The 14,922-nt window shown below is 30.2% G+C and overlaps 1 protein-coding gene across 1 annotated transcript in view; it reads left to right on the forward strand.

The window, feature by feature from the left end:
• TRIADDRAFT_30267 (uncharacterized protein) overlaps nucleotides 1-14,922 on the forward strand; it is a gene marked incomplete at both ends in the record, with an annotated part of 58,290 nt that overhangs the window by 29,361 nt on the left and 14,007 nt on the right. The window contains 6 exons of the mRNA XM_002115990.1: nucleotides 8,812-8,877; nucleotides 9,413-9,607; nucleotides 9,893-10,135; nucleotides 10,263-10,326; nucleotides 10,395-10,478; nucleotides 11,744-11,894. Coding sequence (XP_002116026.1) covers nucleotides 8,812-8,877; nucleotides 9,413-9,607; nucleotides 9,893-10,135; nucleotides 10,263-10,326; nucleotides 10,395-10,478; nucleotides 11,744-11,894 — 803 coding nt within the window. The remainder of the gene's footprint in view (nucleotides 1-8,811; nucleotides 8,878-9,412; nucleotides 9,608-9,892; nucleotides 10,136-10,262; nucleotides 10,327-10,394; nucleotides 10,479-11,743; nucleotides 11,895-14,922) is intronic.

Genomic DNA, 14,922 nt, shown 5'->3' on the forward strand with positions numbered 1-14,922 from the left:
AAAAATTTTATTAGACAGGTAAAAGGTAAAATTACTGAGTTGCTAGCTTTACTTAAATCGTTACTTGATCAATTTCAGAAAAAAATAATTAGGAACAGGAATCATCTTACCAAAACTAAATATCCAATATCCTTGCTTGCGCTGCACTAGACATCTTGATTTTATATTTAGAACCAATGCCCTTGGCACTGTATAAAATGATATATCTTAACAACAAAGAGTAGAAAGTGTATATCCTACGTATAATGTCTATGAAGTTATTATTAAACTGAAAACTAAGATAAACAAAGCAATATTCTGCCTATATTTGTTTACGAACCATTAGAAATTTACGCGATCATGACTGAAATACTGCAGTTCCAACGGCGAATAAATATAAGCTCTATCATTGCAGTAACTGTAACTTCGCACTGGTATTAACTTTTGTTCCGGAATAGCTTGAGTGAATCGTCTTACTTTTAAATCGATCACATTAATGAGACATTATAATATCTTACTATAGGTAATCAAAGATATCCACCTTCTTACTCGAGTTGCCGAATTATTAATTGTTGATATCATTATACTAACTTTATGGAGTGTCATTGATCCTGTATCTACAACAGAAATCGATGTTGGTACTGTAGTTGTAAGTTTGTATCAGTAATTGCAAAGAATAATTAAATCTTGCTAGCTTACATTGCAATTAACCAAAATTTTTTATATCAATACAGAAAAATGAAAAACAAATTATACGAAATCGAATCCAAGTTTGTACATCCAATTATTCCATCGTTTGGCTAATTATTATTTTAGTATTTAAATCAGTCATGCTAATGTATGGTGTTAGCTTAGCTTGGAGAACTCGTAAAGTTCCTATTCAAACATTTAATGATTCTCGTTCACTAGCTGTCACAATTTATAATATCCTCGTTTTAAGTTCTACCGGTGTGATTGTTGGTATGTTATCCAATAACATTTACAATGTTGGATTTGCCTTGAAATCGACGTTCATCATTCTCTGTACAACATCATCGGTTTGCTTAGTATTTATTCCAAAGGTAGGGAAGTAAGAAGATTGATTATATTCTTGAAATTGTTAAATTCTACTTATTTCAGCACTTCATATAAATAGTATAAATAAAATAAATTGACTACATAATAATATATAATTTTTAATGTCTAATAATTTTCAGCTCTATTTTACACTGGAATAAAGTTGAAATACGTTAATTGTTGCAACATTTGCATAGAGTACTGTATAATTATATAATCTCAGCTTCTATTATTAACTATATTTGCATTTGCTATCGTAGTTGTTTCAAGTCAAAATCAACACGAACCGCTCAACATCGTTGCCTCAATCAAATAATAGAGTGTCAAATTTTCGAATATCTTTGACAGCTGGTAAAGATGCTCATCAGGAACTTACAAAAATGCGAGTTATAATTGCTGAGGTAAGAGAAGAAGAAGATGTTATACCATAAAAACTTTCCGTTTGTGTATTTTACCTTCACAATATCAATATGGTGCATTTATGGAAAGATAAACTCTAAAACATTATTTTGTTTATTACAAATCACCTTTAGCAACAAGGGATAATTCATCGCTATCGCCAGCAATTAGATGAGCGCTAGGATTAGGGATAGTCTACCAAACGTGATTAAATTCGCTGCCGTATTTCAACTTCTCTAATAAACTACTCGTATATACGTATATGTATAAGGAATTGATATAAATGATCTCAGAAAATATCCAACTTAAATTCCACCCTATAGAAGTTTCGTATTTCGTTCACTAAGTTTTAAACAAACAGTATGTGTAGCATTAATAAACTGAGAAATTCTTAATATTTGATTAACGGAACTGGCGTTACTATCTATGCACTGTTAGGTTTCCATATTGTTGCGTCTACGAAACACTTCTATTAGGTAACAAGGAGAATTCGCTAGAAATCTGCAGACCAGTCCAGTAGATGATTAAATTCAACGATATCGTTTTACTATACTATTATGCAGTAGAACAAATTTAGCGGTTATTAACTGCATATTCGTATTAAAAATATTAGCGAATGCGATAACATTCTTATAACTATGATAACGGTCGACAATTAATTCATGGAGAATGAAAACTTATTAGAAATGTATTTAGATAGCTCTTTTATCTATAGCCTCTTCTATAGACTTACGCACTGTCAATTTGATTCCTAAGTAAATATGTTACAATAGTTAAACAGAATAAGTTAAAGTTGTCGTGAACTTTTTGTTTAGGAAGTAATAAACATGACGAAGAAAAATTTCATTTCGTTACATTGATGAATAACCTTTATAGAAAAATTCATACCACTATTATTCTGCTATTAACTTTATGAGGCAATTAACGTTGTTAATAAACGGATACTATCCGGATGTACCTTCAAACTACTATTAATATTTCCATTAATGGAATCTCCATTATATATTTATGCTGAAATGTTCTCCAGATAATATTATATCGCTATCAATCTACCATAAACCCTATACTAAAATCACGTGTACTTAAACAAATGCGGCGATAGAGAAATTAGTTCAAAATAATTTCACTTATAACTTCTGTAATAATCTACGACATTGCATCTATTCGTATTCATCACGGTTATTTAAAATAACAATTGCTGTAAATTCCCTCCATGTTTAGTAAGACATTAAAACTACGTCATTTATTCAATGTCAGATTACCGGTAATATGCTTTTCTGTGGTAGATACTTTTCTCACCTTTAACATTACGAAAGGAAATACTATTCCAAAAATTATAGTAAAGTTCTAAAGTGAACTATTTAATATGCAGTATTTAGGTTACGATGAATTGTGTCTTCAAACATAAAAAGAAATACAATAAATAAGAATAAATTATAGCATTATATTGTAGCTGACAAACTTTTTAATGCATCTTTAGCTAAGGGTTGCATCACATAATATTCAAGTTATGTTTGGTGAGAAGATTTACGTGTCAAGGGTAATTAACGTAAGTAGTAGTATTGAATGAAATTTACATCAGGAATGTTAAAGTAAATTGTTGAACTCTTAATCACGTAGCATACTATTGCTATAAAACTTTCATGCTAAAAACGGCATTATTTTTTGGTGTTGCCATTTTTGCGTCAAATATATTCTGACATTTTCATTATTTTAGTCAAATATTTAAGAGTTACTAGACAAAATTATTTGCAACGGGAATAATTACAATAGTTACGATAACCGCTGTGGAGAATTTTATTTTTCAGAATAGTCGTCTGTGTTTCATGAATACTGATGCAATTGATGGGCAGCTTCGCTAAGCATTTACCACCCAAACCAGATTGTAGACAAAAATATATTTAATAATAATACTTAGAAACTACAGATAGAAAGGAAAATAGAATGTAGCAATCAACATATTCACATTTGCTGCATTGGAATGTGAATATAACACTTGTAGTTATGTCTAGAGATATCTAGTAAAGCTTAATTAATGCTTAATTATGATCTTGCAATATAGCTGAGATCAGATGATTTCTTTTCTTTTACGATATTAACAATGTCAGATGCCTTTTATTTTCACAAAATGCAATATACAAGTATTAAAGAACGCGAATTAACTAGCGAACTTTACTTAAACGAAATTGAACTAAGCGTCAGCATTAAGAATGAAATAAATTAAGCAGGTACTCTAAAAAGTGACACACCATGGGTCGTTTTGAGGCAGTTATAGTACTTGATATAACTTTGCCCTCTATTTAAAGTAAATTTTAGCATATTTATTGCAATCTAATATTAAAATAAGTCGATAATTTATACATTGTTATTAATCCAAAAATATCTTAATAAAAGTAAATTTTAGAAGCGAATTTTTTGCCTAAAAATATTAAGTAAATTAAGTCTGAAACAAGGAAATAAAGGGACAACGGAATTCGATTTAGAGCGTCGCCATTTGTTTCAATTTAGTTTTGCGCAAGAATCACAAAGTAAAAATCGATAGAAAAAGAAGATAAAATAGGGTAATCTATGCCTACAACATAAACTATTTCGCCATTAATTAAAGTAGTTTATACTCGTACATGTATTTGTTTCTCTATTTTACATTGTAGTAATCTACTAGTCATGCGATAGGCTTATTAATAGAAGACTATTCCTCTGTTAGACTATCACGTACGATAGCGCCATATTCATAGCAATTACAAAAAAGTTTCTCAGCAACTTTATTATTTAAATTGTTTGCTGGCACGAAACTACTGTACCTTGGTTTAGGTCTATAGATATTTTCAACTTTATTATCCAATTTATAGCGTTTATGACGATAATTAATTGTTTTAAATATTTTCTACGTCATTCAAATACTGATGGGGCACTTCTTTATGATATCGCTAATCGCCATATAAAACTTACAATATATAGCGTCGATTTGATTTGATGATTAATTTTCTTTAAAGTAAATGTTATACAATTCTCTAGTAGTATTATCTAGCATTAAAGGCCGCCTATATCTATAACTGAAATTTATTAGTTTGATTAATGACAAGTAACCAATGCTATCATCGATTTATTAAATATAATGAATTGCTGATTATTACCAAAGAATAAATCAGAATACTTCGTCTAAGGATTGCTCGGTTATTGCTATTTTCTCAAAAATTATATTCTTCTTTAAGAAGTAATTTGTTCTTAACGATGATTCATCACTAACGTACTGTAAATTAAAGTAACAGAAAGCTACCTCTAACTATCGGTAGTTAAATACGATTTACAGAATATTCGTATCGTGTCAAGTGTGTGATGTTCCGTTTTATCAAATATAATCAGGAGTAGAAATTAATTATAATACTTAATCACTTTAAAGGATCTAACAAACATTATATTAGACCTCCATTAAATAATCGTAATTTTGCCATTGTAGTTAAATGGTTGATAGTCGTCAGAGATCGCGCACACTATCATCATGATCAAAGGTGCCAATTATGTCATATTTTCACACGCCAATTATCGGTAAATACGTGTATGATAAGCATTCGAAAAACGATAGAGGTTTAATAAAGGTTGATTAAAAATGAGCACATATTAATAATTTCCATAATAAGATTGCAGTACAAGTATTTATTTATCAGTCACTACACACAAGTTGAAAGGCATCATTAGAAAGAAGATTGATAAAGAGTACAGTACTAGACATTTTCTTCGTCAATAATCGTCCAAAAATAACGGCATTAACTTTAGTCGGCATAGGCAATGTAAAATATACAGAATGACAATGTGCTATATATCTCAGATAACAATAATCATAATAATTGCTTATTATGCTATCGATTAAAGAAGATATTGTATAAATTATTATGTGGGAAGATAATCATCGTAATAGCCAATTAGTATTACTCGATATCTTTATACCTTTTCTAACCCTAACCTTTCATGCCAACATTTATCAGGATGTGAATTTGTTTATTCTATAATTTTCATAGCATAAATGAATCCAAGAGCAAAGTGTATTTATTTGGTATTTAGTCAATGAGCTTAGCTCAAAAAAGAGACTTTAAATGTCACCTTAATTTGTATTTTTATAGTATCCGTATCGTCCTTTTCATATTTTATCTAACTATGGTTGAAATTATTAATACAGGTGCATTTTATGAAGTTAAAATAACTATTATTAATAAGCTTTTCTTTAAAATATATCTTTTGTTACTATATCCTAAGCTAAATATGATCAACATCAAGGTCATACTCTATTTTCTTTATTAGCAATAGTATCAATACACCAATACACTGCTCGGCCATTGAATAAACAATAATGTCTCGTTCTAGGTTATTTTTGCGCTTACTTATTTATTTTATTTGTTTTAATTTTCATTTCTTCCTTAGTTATAGCGTAATGATTGAAAGAAGGTTGATCTATTTGTTCTATACGCTGTACTTTGACGATTGCAAATTAATCTGAAAACTACAAATTATTATTGGCAGCATAATAAAGCCATTTTTTATAAGTTGCGTAGTTGATATTAGAGACTGAACAGGAACTAAACAGAAAACTTTACAATGATTAAGTAATCAAATGACCTATCTCAACCTTTCAACATTTACCTAACGATTTCATGTATTATTTTCTACTACTAGTAAAAATGAACTGCTAAAGTGGAAAAGATTTTACTAGAAACATAATATACACATATTGACAAGTAGTGTACATATAACCAGTCAGAATTAGCAGAATTAGTTTCTAATGTTAGAACTGATGAAATTTTACATAAGTCTCAAATTTATATTGTTCCAAAGCGGTTAAAAAATCGAAATAATATTTATTTATTAATATGTATTAGTATTATTCCAGAACCATCTAAAAATCTGAATAATATTTATAAGGATTTATTATAAGCACAAATTATAATATATCCCTAATATGTTACACAATAGCGACCGAAATTCAACACCTTGCTTTTAGCGTCGAATGGTCTCATCAAGTAATTATACTTGCGTAATCAGGCGTACGAACAACACCATGTTGATAAAAGATTGTTAAGATGTCCATTGCTATATTAAGTTGTGATTAACAGTAAGCAAACTTACTTTGAATACTCTTACTTTTGGACAAGATTCTACATCAATTCTATTGCAACTTGTAATGGCTAACAACATAATGATGTAATTATTAAACACAATATCTATTCCAGATGTTACAAAAAAATTACGCTTTCAATAATTTATAAATAGCGCATTACATGAATGCAATCAATCAGCTAGTAATATCAGGTATTTATTGTTATGACAATTTAAATCGCTTAGTATCGGTATACGAGTATCCTAATAACATATATATTTAGATTACATTTCAGCATTACTTCATTTCTTCTTTAATTGTACCGTCATGCGGCTGTTTCATTATCTGTTTATCTGCGGATTTTGTAATCTTCTCTATCTTGCAAATGGGTCGCAATGCAAAGAAAATATTACAATCCTGTGTTTGATACCTCATTTTTCTACTTCTTCATCAAGTCGATCACTTCTTGGCGCGGTCACGATGGCAATAGATGACATTAATCAAAACCATGCTATTTTACCGAATCACCAATTGCAAGTTGAATTTCTTGATAGTCTGGTAAAATATTATATTTTTAATGTCACAGTCCAGTATAATAAGTACAAAACTTAATCTATAACTTTGCTTATCTTCAGTTCGAAAATTGTTAAAATTGTAACAATCTATAACTGTCAAGCTCTTTTAAACATCATAAATCTCTAGAATCAGACTCATTTAGCACATTAATTTATATTGATTTTTACAACTAGTGTTATAAGCATTATTAAATCTATTTTCGAGTTTTAGCATATGGTGTATATTTGAAACATTGTATTGATAATTTTCTTCATTTTCCGACTAAAGCATAACCACAGGTACTTTTCTAATTCAGATGAACGGTCCAATAGCAGCAAAAGAAATTATTGAATCTATTTCACGTCCTCCAACTAAGGTTGCCGTTATTGGTCCATTATTATCTACGGCTACCGAATATGCTGCATCCATGACCAAATTTTGGAATTTAGTTCAGGTTAATCGAGATCACATGTATTCGATATATCATTTTAGTGGCAATATCATAATGTTTTATTATAAACAAAAACTGATAGTAGTAGTTTAAAATTATGTAAATTTTACCATTTTCTATGGAATCATATTCTTATGCATAAATTTTGCTTATGCTATCTGTATTCTTTGTATCGTATGTACAGCTAGGATATGCAGCTACGACTATTGCTTTGGATGACAAAACTACCTATCCATACTATTTTAGAACTGCTGTCACAGAAAAAAGTTATACAGCTGCCAGACTAGCGTTTTTTAAGCACTTTAATTGGAAGACCGTAGGAATTATTCATAGTTCTTCAGGTGCTCACCCGAAGGTATGAAAATTAACATCAAAGTTGAATGTTACGTCACGTTAAACAGCCCAAATGAAATTATAAGTTGAATGCTCTGTCCTATTAATTCTTAATATACTTGTAATTATAGAATTTTAATTATCATTACAATGCTTAGGATAGCACGTTTTAAAATCCTCAGAAATCGACAATTAGGATATTTCATATGGATCCTGATCATTTTTGAGCAATTTTTATAACACATTGTACTATATTGATCAATATAAATACGATTGCTACTTAATGCTTTAGATAATTGTCTGGTTTTATTTATGATATTTGTTACAAGTTCTTAAATACTGTATCATATGCAGAGTAGGCTTCAATTGTCTAGTCCTTAGGTATGAGCTTCACTAATATGCAGAAGAAATTATTGCTGTAAATACTTCTTACAGCATCATAAATCATTAATTAATAACATCTCAGTAAAACTATCCATTTAATTATTATTACAACAGCCCCTGACTCTGAAAAACTCGTTTATAAGTATTTTACCCGATTTTGTGGCTCTACAGATTTTCATTTCACTTTTCAGTTCTCAAAATTGCATTTCAGGAATGAGAAGCGAAACACCGCATACTAAAAACGCTTTATAAATAGCTTAAAATGTGTCTCTTCTTTGTAAATAAATACTGAAATTAGTTTTAATTGAAAAATTTATAGTTTAACTAAATATTAATAACAAACATCTTAATATAGTTAGCTCTATTGGTTCAACAGCAAATGATAAACGCAAATATTAATGTCGCGGTTTTAGAAAGCATTGATAACGATCCGACATTCGCAATGAAGAATTTATTGGTAAAAATGAATTCAATATTTATTAAAACATAGCATTGACCGTACGCAATCGATAGTAATGATTTTATAGAGATATTTAATAACTTATTTAAAATTTATCTTAACTAGAGTAAAGACGTCCGAATTATCATGTTCTTCGGAGGAAGTAACATAGCCTTAAAAGTAATGTGCTCGGTTAGTTCATATTATAACTAAAATCCATGAAAATATCATGTACCATACGCGTTTAAACAAGACTTTATTGAAATGGCCCATATTTTTTATTGTATTATTTATTCATAAAATACTATAACTTTACTCAGATCTGACTTAGTAGATCAGTGTCATTTTCTTTCATTAATAAATGAATTAGCTTAATTTCTTAGAAAAAATGGTAATTTATTTAAAATTTCATTAGCAATACAATAAATATTCAAACGCTTTCGATTTATGTAGATCTATAGTGTTAATTTACGAAATTTTAAACCATTAGCCACATGATTTAAGTGTTATTGCTAATGGATGTCAGTAAAAGCCATCGATCAAAAAACAATAAACAAATTGCAATCTATCTCAGTACCAAATATTGAAATTATTCTACTCCGTTAGTAACAGTAATTTATTATGCGTGTTCGTAGATAGATTATAGACCAATTTAGTTAAGAAGTATAACTTATCGAAAAATAATCTGTGCAGTGAACATGGTTTCACTATATCTTTAATGCCGTAGGCATATCATTTGCATATCTACGGGCCAAAGTACTCATGGTGGTTTCAAGGATGGCTGCATTCTACCTGGTGGGACGTAGAAAGTCCAAATAATAATTGCACGAAGGAACAGCTTTTTGAGGCCATTAACAATAATACATTTTATACCAAAACCCCATTATATTCAACTTCTGGTAGGATTTCCATATCTGGCAAGGTAACCATTATAACTTATACTATACTTCTTATTATTTGATAGTACTTTATTTTTGCTGTCGTTGTTACTGTATCTTATTCCATAAAGAAACGGGTACGCGTTGGCTTGCAAGCAATTAAAATTATGAAATATTTGAGGATTTATAAACTTTATTGTCATAATTGTCAGAACAAAATATCACTTTAGCAGTAAATTTAATATTATTACCACAGTATTAATTGTGGTAGCTTTTGTGGTAACTATTCTACCGATAGTATGTTGACACTTAGAATATTCTTTTCATAGGCCGGAACTCAGTACTATCAGCGACTAGAAAATAATTTAAATCAATCAAATACCTCCTTTTCAATTTCTGATTCAATTGGGACAATATACGATGCTGTGTGGTCTCTAGCGTTAGGATTAAATCGTACAGAACAACGACTAAATATGAATAAAACGTCCATTACTGAATTTGACTATCAAAACACTTTCATACGCTCTGTATTAGTGGAAAAATTATCTAAACTATCATTTTATGGAGTGACGGTTCGTCGCTGAGTTTGTATATCAGATTTATAATCAATTTCATTAGTTAAGATACTGTTTCTTATCTTACATGCTGTAGTTGTATTGTTTTACTAATACTTTATACCGGCCAATCATCATTTTATAGGGATACATCTCCTTTCTAAACGGGAGTAGTCGACTAGGTGATGTGACTATTTCGCAGCAACAAGGTACCGTATCAATGAGATGGGCTTTTTCAATTTCGTTCCTATAATGTTAACTTCTTCATATTTCGCAGTTTGGGATTCTCGCACTGCTGTCGCATTTTATAATATTCAAAAGAATACTTTGGAAATCAATAACGCTTCCCTGAAATGGCCAGGTTAGAAATAGTAGATAGCATGACTTCAAATACTGGGCATATTTTGCAAAGCATTAGATTACGGTACTATCGTATCACGGTATAAACGTCCTTGAAGAGTAAATGACTAAATTTAATTAACATTTATATATGGAGATGTCACAATTTCACTTCTGCGACAAGGTAACGTACAGTAAAAGTCTATAAGTAGCTACTAACTTAAACGCCCTTTTACTTAACGTTAAATACACACAGCAAAAGACTGTAAAGATGAAACTTTTATTAGCAAAGATACAGCTACAACTTTTTACTACAACTGAACTCAAATGTTCCCATTTATATAGGAACCGTCTAATTTGCAAACAATAACAGTATTATTGTTATATCTTACTAGGAGAAACATCTCGAACCGAGATGTTCCTTACGTAGCTTTACTATCAGTAAATATTTTGAATCTCTTACTCATACTTAGTCTTAATCTAAGCTCGTAGGTTGTCTAATTCAACTATCATTAACTAGAACTTGAATCATATTACTGCTATCTGTCACACAATACCAATCAATATCAAGTATGTAATGAACTATCACAAACAACATCCACGTTAAGGCATTACTTATCTTACACTACAAATATGGATATTCTCCATACTAGCTACTACTGTACTTAGTAAACTATCCTAATGATAAGGCAACACCGTAACAAGAGATAAGTATAATGACTTACAGTAAGAACTACGGTAATTATTATTTTACTCCAGTAATTAATGTTGTACAGTATTAAGAGTTCTATACGGTATCTAATGTTAATTGATTATAGTGTTATGTCTTGCAACGCTTGTGATGAATATCCTGAAGATATTTAACTATAGATGATACTATAAGTAATTCTGTTTAAGGACATACTATAATCTAATTATCTAGAATCGTTCAGTACACGTCTAAGATTATAAATAATTTCTGTATTAATTTAGCTATCCAGTATGAACTAAATTTCATGAACCCTTATGACTCATACACGATAGCAGCTGCCGAAGGGTATTTAAATTCGGCAGATAGTTGAATAAAAGAAGAGTTCTATAGTTATTTAACGTAGAAGCAAAGGCGTCTAAATTCTTGTGAGATAGTTAAGGGATACTGAATCACGGCGACTATAGTTATTTAGAAATTTGTTTTACGCTATCTTTGTTACGAAGCTGGTTTGTGACATATCGTCAATTAATAAGTAGAATATGTACGTGACTGGTTAACATATATGTTTTCTATGTGTTTTATATGCGTAAATACAGAAGGTACGCCTCCAAAAGATCGGTTAATTATCACCGTGATTATTAGAACTATCGCCCCAGAATTGTTTATACCATTCGCCATCGTAAGCTGCCTGGGAATATTGTTTTCATTAGCAATTATGACTTATGTGGCAATGAAGAGGCATAACAGGTTTTCGATATTAGTAAATTTATACCCTAAATTATACTGTATATTGCATATTTTAATTAGTGGAACAAATGCTAGATAGTAAATATCGGCGTGATCTTTAATTTTAGACAGATCAAAATGTCCAGCCCTAAATTGAATTATTGTATCCTATTTGGTTGTATTCTGTGCTACATTTCCGTAATATTAAATGGTATGGATGCAGCGCTAGTTGGCTACGAAAACAGAAAATATGCTTGTATAGCAGAGATATGGTTCTTAAGTCTTGGCTTCACCGTAGCTTTTGGCTCTGTGATGCTAAAAACATGGAGAATATTTAAAATATTTACGAATGTAGCAAAAGTGAAGCTGGTAAGTCCTCATAACAAAACTAAGAGAATATTAAAAATCACCTCAAATAGCGCGTTTTCCTTACAAGAATTAATATTTACGGCAAATGAAATTAAGCGATTAAGCTATCACTATAAAATTTTCATTTCTTTCACATAAACGATTTTACTTAATGTTCTAATTCAGATAATCAAGGACATACACCTAATATTTCGTCTAGTCCAACTGTTGGCCATTGATATTATCGTTTTGATATTGTGGATGTTAATTGATCCAATGACAACCACCGATGTTGGTATTGGACAGGAAAGGGTATGAATATATATAGCTTATCTATTAAATTTTACAAAACTATGAAGTTAATTGATAAAATTACCGAAAATGCTCGACCAATAAACTGATATTGATACATTTCTATCAGCAGCATGATGGTCAAAACATTATTCGTTATCGTGTTCAAGTCTGCTCATCGGAACAATCAATTGTTTGGTTAATTACAATCTTTGCGTTTAAGTTATCTATGTTATTATATGGAGTCAGTTTGGCATGGAGAACACGAAAAGTTTCCATTCCGTCGTTGAACGATTCTCGTTCTTTAGGACTGACGATTTACAACATATTCGTTTTAAGTTCGACTGGAGTCACCGTAGGAATGTTATCTAACAATGTGCTCAATGCTGGGTTTGCTTTGAAAGCAGCATTTGTAATTCTATGCACTACATCATCTATTTGCTTAATTTTTATTCCTAAGGTATATGGATAACTATATAAGTTCATTGCTAACATTAAATTATTCTACAAAAATATTTAAATTTATCATTAATCAAATCAATAACTTATCTGTTCATTAAAGAAGTAACGTATTTACTAATATAATGTACGATACCCGTAAACTTTATAGTACATAGAACATTGTTGCATTGCATGCTTATTACTAATAAATCCTTTTTACTTTTCGAAATTACTATAGCTGTGGAAAGTTATATCAAATTCATTGGCGGTAGGCTTTACAAAATCAGATCATAAAATGACTAATGGTTTCCAATCCGTTCTAACAAATACTGATCTTCAACTGGAGATTAGAAAATTACGTCTGATCATTGCTGAGGTAGGATAAGAATAGTTTCATTAAACACTTATTTGCTTTACCGTATTTCCGTTTTGTAAGCTCTTTACTTGCTTTTATAGTGACTAATGTAAAATATAGAATACGAATCTATTATCCATATCTTATCTATGACGAGTTCATTCTCTTATATATTAGCTGGGTATATTTAATTTTTGTTCATAAGTCGACAATTTCTTCTGAAATATTAAGCCTGTAACTCATCATTATTCGGAAATGTACAAATGTTCTCTTCACTTTAAGCTAAAGTATAGAGCTTTGAGCGTTATGAAGTTAAGAAAATAATGATTTGCTACGTTACGTGTGTATGAGCGTAATAAAGTATCTCACAAATAATCGTCTTAGTCAACATAGAATTTAAGAAAATACGACTTTCATTACTGGTTTAAGGATAGTAGAACAGTAGAACAATAATCCATTAGAATAAGAATTTCACCTAATTTATCCTAAGTTCAGGTGAAGTAAAATCTTCCATGAGCTCATCTCCTAAGTTCTTAAATACGATTTGCTTAATCTGCTTACGGTAGAAAAGTTGCCGCAAATAAGCATTGAGCCCTCAAGCAAAGATTTTTCCATAAACTTTTCATTACTATGTTTTCAGTACGAGTTAATCGGCTTAAAATATTATTACTCTTCTATTAATTTCGCATACCATAAAATGCTGACCATCTTCAATGTTATAGTATCTCTAGTCACATTATGGAGGGCATCACTACAATGAGCTCGAACTATGCCAATATTATCATTACTAAGAGAGCACACCTATCACAAAACAGCTTTTGCAACAAGGTAACGTAATGTACGATCAATAAGTCAATTCCTTGAACCACGTATCAAGGAACGATATCTGCGCTATCGCAAACACTTTTGCTCTACTAGCAGACTACACAAATACTCATACGCTTCATATTTTACGTTAAACACTAAGTTTAAGAATCCACTTTATTACACGATATACTGCATTTATATACTACTCCTCAATAGTCCATGAGTCATAGTTAGTACGATTAACTTTGGAATCATTCACTGAATTAGATATTAATTTTAGCTACTGCTCCCTTAATGCAGACAACAGTATTTACGAACATAGACATCTAATGATTAATACAGAATAGTCAGATCACGATATATCTTATCACGGAACATTTCCACGATAATTTACAATCTACCATAAGTAGTTACAATCATAATGATTCGATCTGTAAGTAGATGATTTGCATTCCCTATTATAACTATTAATTTCAGTATGTGTATATGTGTCACTGTCATAAAAAGTCAGTGCTATATTAAAGCACAGTATATCCAAATTAGAAGTTAACTAAATAAGGATAGGCTAACAGAATTATCCTAAGATAGATATTTCTACTCTAATACAGTATATAACACTGTCACAACTACTTACTCTATAATTATGTAAAAAAGCAAATTAAAGTAAGTTAATATCAATGAAAGCAAGGCTATGGTACTCTTATATTTATCTAGCAATTTCTTTAACGCTCATTATAGATTCGAGATAGATTATTTTACCTTGTTGACTGCATATTCCAATCAAGACTATGATACAGAAACAGAGCC

The sequence above is a fragment of the Trichoplax adhaerens genome, genomic scaffold (assembly GCF_000150275.1).
Source record: "Trichoplax adhaerens TRIADscaffold_13 genomic scaffold, whole genome shotgun sequence".
NCBI classification, from domain to species: Eukaryota; Metazoa; Placozoa; class Uniplacotomia; order Trichoplacea; family Trichoplacidae; genus Trichoplax; species Trichoplax adhaerens.